Genomic DNA, 10,635 nt, shown 5'->3' with positions numbered 1-10,635 from the left:
TCTCAGCATAACTAGCAATAATAACAACAACAACAGCTTCAATGTAGTAGAGATACATAATTATTTAGACCTTTGAGGAACAACAGCTTCCTTTTGGTTGTTTTCTAAAACTAGAGAGACTGTATTTTTGTCTGCACTGCCTATACTTTCCCTTGTACAATTATGAATGCAAACCACTTGGGCTCAAGGCACTACATTAACCAGTTTTAGACTATTAGAACAGCAGTGAGCAAGATGTAATTAAGTGCTGAACAAATCCTCAGGCCCTAACAATAGCACTGAGGCAGCAGTGTTGGTGCCAGCACTGCCACCTACTCATGTACAGTTCCCTGCTGCTTTTGGGGGAGTATTTTTATTTTTGCTTTATTTCAGTTGTTGTCAGTGGCACAGTGTTAGTTTGCTTTGGTTAATGTTCTAGGACACTGATTGTTTCAAGATAAGTGCAGAAATTGTTTATTTTGCACTTAAGTACTCTTCATGAGGAGATGGGGAAAAGTAGGTCCAGACAGGCCACTGGAATATCTTTTTTTGTAGGACATGTGTTGATTGGGAGAAACTAAAGTGCATGGAAATAAGAAGGTTGGACCAGACAGAGGCAGTTAGACTTTGCAGAGATGTCTCTAGTTTCAGATGGATTGTAAAAGGTAACCCATGCAGGGAAGAATTTGATCTTCTGATATTTGGAAATATTCTGAAATGTATTTTTTATGAAAAGCCCAGAAAAGATCTGTCATCTCTCTTAAAGTCTGTGACAAATTCTGATAAATGTGCCTAGTATATTTGTCATGGTCTTAGGGGGTTTGTTTCTCTCTTTTTTTTTTTTTTACTCTGTGGCTGTAAATGGTGCCAAGAATGAATTTAGAACCCAAACCAGTGCAGTTCAGGAGCAAAATCAGTCTGGGCGAAATACAAAAATCTATTCTTGCTACCAGCAAAAATCAAATCCATTTTACATAGTTTTGGATTGGAGAGGAACTGGATCAAAGAGGAAGAGGAGAAGTCAGAAAAATATATTTTACTTTTGTTTGAGAGTTGCATGCTGAAAAATACTCAAAGTAGCAATTCAGATAGGTTCCCGGGTAATCCCATTTAAATCACAAATATAGGTTTTAGGTATAGATTGTTTGTTTCCTCTTTCATCTCTTGGCCTTTATATGGTTTCATAGGAGACAAAGAAGCCGTTAAATTCTTACCATATTTAACTTGGCAATATACACAATACAAAAGAAAGATTTGCCTAATAAACTTTGACAGGCATGGCATATCAGCCAATTTTTCCAATATACACAGAATTTCCATAGTCAGTTTTGTGGCAGATGTTGGAGATATGTTCTAAATGAAGAATTGCAATGAGCGCTACAAGATTCATCTGTGTCAAAAGCATGGGATATTCTCAGGACTGGCGGAAAGCACAATCAGTAGGATGTAATTCATAAGTATGGCACATTCAAGGGTAATGATCCTAAGGGTGACATCCAGTCCTTGTTCCTTCTCCTTGCCCTCGCGCTCCTGCATGCCTTTTCAGGGCCTACAAAGGAACAGGATGAATGTCCTGAACAGCATCATTTTGCCCTGCAGTGCCCGTTTACAGCAAAACACCAGTTTGCAGGAACAAATCCACTCAGCAGACCTCAGTTGCACTGTTCCTAGTGACTGCAAGAGAAGGAAATGAAGGAAAGAGTGGCAGACACATCTCTTTTCCAACACCTGTGGCTCTGGCGTGCCCTCGGAAGCTTTATGGCAGCCTGTGCCAGGCTGGACAGCATTTCGCTTTGGGAGGTGCCAGGGGTTCAGGTTCAGCAACCCGCACCAGTGCCCTGCTTCTGCCTATCACGGCCTTGCCTTCTGCAGAAAGACCTGGGGTCACACCGCACCGGGGATGCACATACAGTATGGCCCACTAAATCCCCCAGTCCTACCCAAAACCTTTCGTTAGTCAAAAGAGGGGATGGGAATGATTTTCCCCACTGTGAAGTAATTCTTTAGAGATGAGAAAATACTGAACTGGAAATGTTTCCCATCTACTTATCAAACAATAAATTATTTTATCTGTGAATTTCATGGCCTTGGACATTTTCCATGTAGCAATTATGGCATTTGCATAGCACACAGTCATATATATTTTAAAATATATTTCAGAAAATGAACATAGTTGCTTTTCAAGTCACAAGAGAGATTTCGTGCCTTTTCTGGATATTCTCTGTTTAGCAAGAATGCACTTTGTATACAAGGATAAATTATGGTAGCCCATAGGAGTCAGTGCCGTGTTGTGCAACTCGCACAAATACCCATGGGTTTGCAGAGGAGAGCTCTGTTTGTTCAAGAATAAGATCTGGTACTTCTCATAACGGGCGGTCATATTAACCTTAAAATGCCTCTGCCCCTTAGGTCTGCCTGATGAACAACATCTGTTTCCATAACAACTGCCTCTCCAGCAAGAGAGATGGGCTGGTGGCATGACAAAAACAAAAGCAGTCCGCAGGCAGTCTTGTACCAAGGGAGCAACTGGCCACGATAAGAAACAGAAACCTCAACATGGGGCTGATTCAAACCCTACTGGAAAACAGTCCAGCAGCTTTCAGAGACTTTTGGATTAGGAAGCATATATATCCTGCTGCTCATATGTGCAAAACACTAGCAATGTCAGTCAAGCCCTTTCTTCAGCCCTGTACCTTCTCCTCAACACACACACGCAAAACGTGTTTCACTTCACAATCACACTGATGCAAGCAAGGGAATATAGTACCAGAGTAAGTGAGGGCAGAATTTGTCCCCATGTTTTTCTGTACCTAAGAAAGCAGTAGCAGCCAATGTGATTTAAGGACAGAACTACCAACTTGGTCATGGCAGGGATGTTTAGTGCAAAGAGAGATCACTGGGAAAGGGGTTCCTTTGCACTGCTTCTGTTCAAAAGAACACAGCAAAATCCTATTCCTAACAAGTAAAAATAGCCTTTAGGTCTCACCCAGCTCCTTGTACCCCCAATAATTATCTCCAGCGAATTTATTCCTGAATTACCAATATATCCATATTAGAAGTAGGTAAAAATATCTGCTGAAAAAGGTTAGGAATAAAGCTAGCTAGAATATGGCAATTCCATTCATGTCAGCTTTCAAGGTTTTGAAATTAATATTAGATCTTCAGTGGAATGAAAACAAAACCTCTGAACATTTTGCAAAATGAAAGTGTACAAAAACACCTGTTTGCTGATCAAAAGGTGTGAATTTTTAAGCTCACATCGTCTATCTCACTCTCTTCCCTCCCTTTCCCAGCTTGTCTTGCTCCCTCTTTCACTCTCCGTCACCAGAGGTAGCTGGAGAGTCCTGTATCACAAACTCTTTTCAGCTGAAATCTTTTTTGAAATCAATATGTCTCTGTGAGTTATTTCATCTTTTCATCAAAAATGCATTCTCTCAAGAATGCTCATAAACAACTCTGCTTGGGACAAGTTCTTAGCTTGTCCCAAAAAATTGATATCTTACACATCTAACTCAATAGCCAGATGCTCAGCTGTAAGGCGAAAAAGCACACAGTGAATTGCTGAAATGACAGTCCTATAGATTGAAGATGTCTAGGCTATTCTCCTGTCTATTTTTTGTACAGAGTGTATATTCTGTTTTGTTCCCATTAGCCTATTCATACCGTACAAAGCACATATTTAATTAAAGCATTTCTCCCTCATTATCAGACTCTTTCTCCTCACAGTTTTGTTCTCTTGAACCTCATGCCAAGGCTTCTGGGGATGTACCTGTGAACAGATAGTAGGAAAAAATGTCTGTCCAGCCTTATGCTCGTCTGTTTATCCATGTGTTCACTTCTCCACAGAACTGTCAAACAAATCTTGTCTGTTTTTAAAAGCAAAGACAAGCTCATGAGCCCCTTCTTCAGCCAGTTGTATTTCTTTGGGTATAAATTGCAAGATCACAAAGTTACCTCATATAGCGAGCCCATACCTTGGTGTAGCATTTTGACTTTTCCACAGACACAGACTTGCTTGTTTTTCTTAGAGGTCACAAGAGTTTTTTGTTGTTGTGCTCACATTTGACATCATCTTCCTCCTTTTGCATCTGAAAGAAAATATGCAGTGATGAAATGACAATGAAAATGCATCTCTCTGTTTGAGTGACATGGGCTGTACATGCCTAAGCATCAACAGGCTTGTGGCAGGGGCCAGAGAAGGATTTCTTAATCCCTGAAATATAGAGGAGCCAAACATAAGCTAACTGAATTTTTGTCTTCCTTCAGTTATACCTGTACTTCTAGAAGATCCATCCTAAAGAAGTGGTGCCTTGTGGGGGAAAAAAAGGAAAATATTCCAATTACAAATGATCTAACTTCTCCATCACATCTGGCCCTCATGCCTCAGTAATCCCTGGAGCACAACTCATAAATAATGAGTGCTCGGAGACTGGCTGTACCATTCCAGAGCATTCTATTGATTTCCAGGGGATGCACAAAAGGATAGTACATATCCCTAAGGCAAAAGCATGTGCTGTTTTCTTGGTCTTCTATCAAATATATATTGCTAGTATTTTAATTACTATTTATTGAGCACTGTCAATAGATTATATGAGGCAGAAAAGGGATTGCTGTGTATGAACAGAATTGGTTTTTATTTGTTTCTTTCTTTCCATTTGCCTGCTGTTTCATGCCTTATGTCACACTTTTATGTGATATAGATTAAAATGTATTATTATTTGAAAAAACAAGGCAACTATAAGCAAACGAGCAGCAAGAGATGACCTCTTCAAGTTAAGAAAAATCTCTTTTTTCAAGCACAAATAGCCAGGAGGACATATAAAACCACTTTAAATAATCTCACTTAACTCAGAAATGAGAACAACAACAACAAAAAAGATGTTGTACACATCTAACTAGATAGTCAGATGCTTAGCTGAGGTGAGTCTTACATTTCTATCCACTTCAACAGACCTATCCTTTTTTTAATCAGCAGACTAAAAATTTCAGTTTGATGCAGTGCCAGCATCTTTGCAAATGCTGACAAAAAAGCAACTGTGGTGTAAGAAAATGAGAGGGAGAGAGGACACAAACTTGTTCCATGAATCTCACAGACGTATACTGGTTATAACATGGAGGAAAGATACATCCCCTTCTGTGATCCAGTTCATCATAAATCACATCTTCACCTCAGGTTACAGTAATGGCATATTCTCAGGGCTGTACATTTTATTTGAACTTGTACATCTGTGGAATGGGAATCAATAACCAGTTCCAAAATTTTCAAGTCGTTCTAAATTTTATAACAGAACAAGGAGAAAAATACATGTTAAGATTTAAAAATCTAGGTCTGGATTCAAATGATGCGTCTCTGTCACATGTTTAGTCCAATCCTATTGGTATGTTATTCCTAATGGAATATTATATGTTGCAAGGTGTTTTAATTAGCCAGAGCTGAATGGTCCTTCCGCACATAGTCTGCTACTTTTAAATTCTTTCTGTATATTTTTTCCAGGATCCATTGTCAAATGTAAAGAGAATAATTTCATAATAGTATTATTTTGTTTTCTTTCTTCTGCAGGCTTAAGTGATAATTAGGTATCTTGTTAGCAGCAAAGAAATGAATAACTCAACGTACATAAACTCTTCCACTGAAAATGTGATGGCTCTGGAGAGTCCCTATAAAACTGTTGAGGTGGTCTTCATCGTCCTGGTAGCAGGGTCTCTCAGTCTAGTCACCATAATTGGGAACATCCTGGTCATGGTGTCCATCAAAGTCAACAGGCACCTGCAGACTGTCAACAACTATTTCCTGTTCAGCTTGGCATGCGCTGACTTGATCATCGGCGTCTTCTCCATGAACCTATATACCCTTTACACTGTGATAGGCTACTGGCCCTTAGGGCCTGTGGTGTGTGACCTCTGGCTGGCTCTCGACTATGTGGTCAGCAATGCCTCCGTAATGAACCTCCTCATTATCAGCTTTGACAGATATTTCTGTGTCACCAAGCCTCTGACATACCCTGTAAAGCGGACCACTAAAATGGCAGGCATGATGATCGCAGCTGCTTGGGTGCTGTCCTTCATCCTGTGGGCCCCTGCAATTCTCTTCTGGCAGTTCATTGTGGGGGGAAGGACTGTCCCAGATGGGGATTGCTACATCCAGTTTTTTTCCAATGCTGCTGTCACTTTTGGCACTGCAATTGCAGCCTTCTATTTGCCTGTTATCATCATGACTGTCCTTTACTGGCAAATCTCTCGAGCCAGCAAGAGTCGGATAAAAAAAGGGAAAAAGGAAGCTGCCCAAAACCAGGATCCAGTTTCCCCCAGCCTTGTCCAAGGTAAAATAGTGAAACCAAACAATAACAACATCTCAACCAGTGGGGATGGATTGGAGCACAGCAAAATCCAGAATGGAAAAACCACTGGAGAGACTGTGACAGAGAACTGTGTTCAAGGGGAGGAGAAGGAGAGCTCCAATGACTCCACCTCTGTCAGTGTTGTTGCCTCCAACATGAAAGAGGATGAAGCTGCCAAAGAGGCTAACCAAGCTTCTGCCTCCCAGGACCATCTCAAAGTGGAGAGCTCCAAGCTGACATGCATCAGAATAGTCACCAAGTCGCAAAAGGGTGATTGCTGTGCATCCACCAATACAACAGTGGAGATTGTAGGCACCAATGGGGAGGAGAAGCAAAACAGCGTAGCCCGAAAGATTGTCAAGATGACAAAGCAGCCAGCCAAAAAGAAACTGCCTCCTTCTAGAGAAAAAAAAGTGACAAGGACTATTTTGGCCATTCTCCTGGCCTTCATCATCACCTGGACCCCATACAATGTGATGGTGCTCATCAACAGCTTCTGCACATCCTGCATCCCTGGTACCGTATGGACTATAGGTTACTGGCTCTGTTATATCAACAGTACCATCAACCCTGCTTGTTATGCTCTCTGCAATGCTACTTTCAAGAAGACCTTTAAGCACCTTCTTATGTGTCATTACAGGAATATAGGAGCTACAAGGTAAAAAAAAAATAATAAAAATTAATAATGGAAAGGGTGAAGAAGTCCCAAGCTGAATAAAAAAACAATGCCATAGCACTTTATGCTCCACTATGGAATGTGCAATCCAAGATGTTAGTGGAAATACTGACATGGGGCATCAGCTCCATCCCTGAGAACTACACTTAAAACCATTTTTTAATTATTCTCAATAAGTCTTGAGGACATGGGGATGATATAAGGAGTTATTCAAGTACGTGGACTGGAGGCACAGTTCCTTGCTTTCTGAGAGTATTCTGCAGAAGGGCTTTAGAGTTTATAACTATGTTTTTCCTACATTTCTTTAATATGTCTCCATTGGGGGGGGGGGGAATGTAAGGGAATTTTAACAATAACAGTGTGGAAGAGTCATTGGGGTTTAGAAGGACTTTGGACAGTCCAAATGAATTATAATAGAAGGTTTCCAAAGCTCAAACCTGACTAAATTAATTTGTCATGCTCATGTAGGAACCTTAATTTTAGGCAAATTATGGTGATGATAGCTATTTTATGATGTTTATGACACTCCCATTTCCAAAACTGCATCAGTTCTGAAAGTGTATTTCCACCCAACAAGTAACCATTGCCAACCTGTTTATTATTCAAAATCTGCCAGTTCTCCCTTTCTAGGGAGCTCTGTCTCATGAGCCCTTCACCAAGTCAGGAAAAAACTGAAAAAGGCAGTCGTTTCCAGATTGCTACACCCTAAGACTGTTTCAGCATCCATGTAGGCCAAAGCCTTTGAGACAATTTTGTTTATTTTGTCTTTTATGTAACATCCCCCCAGGGATTTGTCTTTTGCTTCCATCAGCCTTTTCTTCCTTTCTATGCCTTACTTGTCCAGGGCACAAGAGCTGAATATCAAAAGAGGACGTAAATTCGAAGGTCTCATCAAATCAGCCACCACGAAGGCCAGATTAAGGGCCTCAGCTGAGGACTAGAAACCGAAGGTTATTGCTAGGAAAATGGAGGTTACATCCTTCTAACACTGGATATGCAGGTGAAGAGATATGGTGAGGCACCACAGAGTGAAGAGTTAATACTACGTGACTGTGCTTTTGGCCAGCCAAAAGATGATTCGTACTGATTTATTGAGGTAGAAGAAGAGAATAAAAGGGACTGATGCGTCCACATGGGACCAGCTCTGCCTAAGCCCCTAACACAAAACCAGTGTCCTTCCTAGGTATATTCTGGACAAGATGTTTTCTTTGTGGAAAAGATATTGGCTAGGTTACCTTGTGCCAGCTGGGAGCAATATTTTCACTCTATGCCAAGGGACAATAGTAATAAAAGGGCAGGGGGGGAAACAGTGATTATACAAAACCAGATACTGAAATAGCCTGGATGAGGGCTGGTGGGGGTTAAGTTCCAGATATTATCTGCTACTCCGCACCAGCTCAAATTCAGATTCTTTCTGCCTGGTGAAGAATTTACTATTTCAGCATTTGATATTTACTGTAGCACAACTGAGCACTGTGTGGATTGGACAAAGTGTATCAAATTACTGAAAACAGCTATCATCTGTGAGTTTTGCATATTCCAGTTACCTCCTACTTAGTAACTCTAACTTCCAGGCGCTAATGAAGGTACACCCACGGATTTTGTTATCCAAAAAGTAGCTCGCTGCATCGACAGTCTCCTGAGAGAGTGTCTTCTGGAGTGAAAGCCACCTACCAAATGGAACACAAAAATCATCCTGTTATTTCATACCGCCATATTAGAGTCTTCCAAAATGCACTTCAAAATAGCAGCCTTTTGGATTATGGGGAAATTAATCTTTCATACGTATGTTTTACTTTTTAGAAGCTTATTGGAACTGAGTGTCAAAGCACTTTGGCAATATGACAATTTTCATGTTTCAAGGTACGAGTTCCTGGCAGAAAGGGAAAATGAGAAGGATTAAACTGCAGTAATTAAGGCCACATTAAACCTGGGATTAATATGTCTTAATATGCATTCATTGATTTAACACCTCTAGTGATTTCATCCTAATATATTTAAGTGTCTCCATGCAGCCAAGGATCTAATTTTGCAATCCTCACTCACCTTGAAGTATATTTACTATCACAAGTTTCATCTTCCTGCTTGTAAGGAAGAATTGCTCAATGATAAGGCTTGCAAAAGTAAGTGCTGCATGTCTTTCAAAACTACATTCCCTAGGCATATCTGGACAGCTCAAGGGAAAGACTTATATGATCATTTCTATATCATTTATTCTCTTAAAGTGCTGAAAATCCAGATTAAAAAATTTGTTCATTTTCTCAATCTTGTTTCTTTAGAAAAGTTTTCTGAAAGAAACCCAGCTGCTCCTTTCTTTCAGCAGTAGTACAGATTCTCAAAGTGGGAAAGAATGGTTTGTATATTCCTATAAGCCGCCTTTTAACTTCAGTCTTCCAGCAGGTGTACAAATGCTTTATTCTGACCTTTGAAGGTAGCACTCATTCATAAATTGCGAATTCCTCTAACAGCTAAGGACACATACACAGATTAAGAAGTGCAAGCTATAGGCTGCAATTACACCTGCTCTCTGCTGTGCTCCCGGCAGCCCCCTGTCACCCCCTCACCCCTCAAAGCCTCCCCTCGGCTGTTTCACACCCTGGCTGGTGAAAGGATCCCGGCTGCACTTCCACCTTGTGTGCCAGGTTGGCGGTGATCATTTCCCACACCAATTGAGCAAACTGTACAGGTAATTCATGGACTGAAAAAAAAAACAAAAAAAAACCCCTGCAGTGAGCACATCTTGCCTTCCCCTTTTCTTCGTCTTTATTAACCATTTCCAGAAAGGGGCTAAAACTGAAGAGGCCTTACCCTTTACAGTAGCCCTGCTACACCAGGATCTGTCATGCTGGCAGCCCCATGGGGGATGACTTGTACTGTCACAGGCCATCCCTACCTTTACTCTCTAAAGAGAAGGCAACAGCCTGCAGATGTGTCAACCTGAATGGCATTTTCTGTGAGCACTAAAGTAATCTGTGGTTTAAAAAAGAAGAAAAAAAAAAGAGATATAACAATTGTCAGCTGAAGTAATATTGAGAAATCTATTTTCCAGTGAGTACAAAACCTAAGGAAAATATCTGTCAGCTTTCTGTCTGGGATTTTCGCTTGATTTATTAGGAATCATGAGGATCCATTTGGAGATACCACAGGGTTTGAACATTGCGTGATGAAAAATAGTCCAAAGCCAAAAAACACATCAATAAGGTTCACATTTCTTTTTTTTTTTTTTTCTCTTTTTTTTCTGCCTCACAAGTGCCCATGGGAACTGGAGTGTTCAAACTGACCCCCAGGAGCAGTTATTTGGCATCCACAGAGCCTGATGGGGACAAAAGAAACTGCTAAATTTATCAGCTGTCTGTTTTATATTTTGCTTATGGAGGAAAATGTATTGACAGAGGAGGCGTCTTTAGCCAGGGTGGCTGGGGCGTGAGCAGCCCTGCAGCCCATGTAACCCCACCGGGCAGCAAGGAAATGCTGCTGCTTCCCGGGCATCCCAGCCAGGACAGGGGGTAAATCATTAGCTGGGTGTGGAGGGGAAGGACCTTTGCTGCTGTTTCATTTCCTGCAGGGTCTGAACATGCCCTGGTGTCTCCTCTGCCGTTGGGCTTGCTGGCAGGTACTGAGTCTGGAGTCTAACAGCCTTTG

General features: G+C 41.0%; 1 protein-coding gene across 1 annotated transcript; it reads left to right on the top strand.

Moving 5' to 3' along the window:
- The first annotated feature begins 5,542 nt into the window (after positions 1-5,542).
- CHRM2 (cholinergic receptor muscarinic 2) lies at positions 5,543-7,137 on the top strand. Its single transcript, XM_026083941.1, has one exon. The coding sequence runs from the start codon at positions 5,579-5,581 to the stop codon at positions 6,977-6,979; it is 1,401 nt and encodes a 466-aa protein (XP_025939726.1). The 5' UTR covers positions 5,543-5,578; the 3' UTR covers positions 6,980-7,137.
- The last annotated feature ends 3,498 nt before the right edge of the window (positions 7,138-10,635 follow it).

The sequence above is a fragment of the Apteryx rowi genome, unplaced genomic scaffold (assembly GCF_003343035.1).
Source record: "Apteryx rowi isolate R43461 unplaced genomic scaffold, aptRow1 scaffold_62, whole genome shotgun sequence".
NCBI classification, from domain to species: domain Eukaryota; kingdom Metazoa; phylum Chordata; class Aves; order Apterygiformes; family Apterygidae; genus Apteryx; species Apteryx rowi.
Note: the sequence above shows the minus strand (reverse complement) of the source record. Positions and strands in the feature narration are given on the sequence as shown.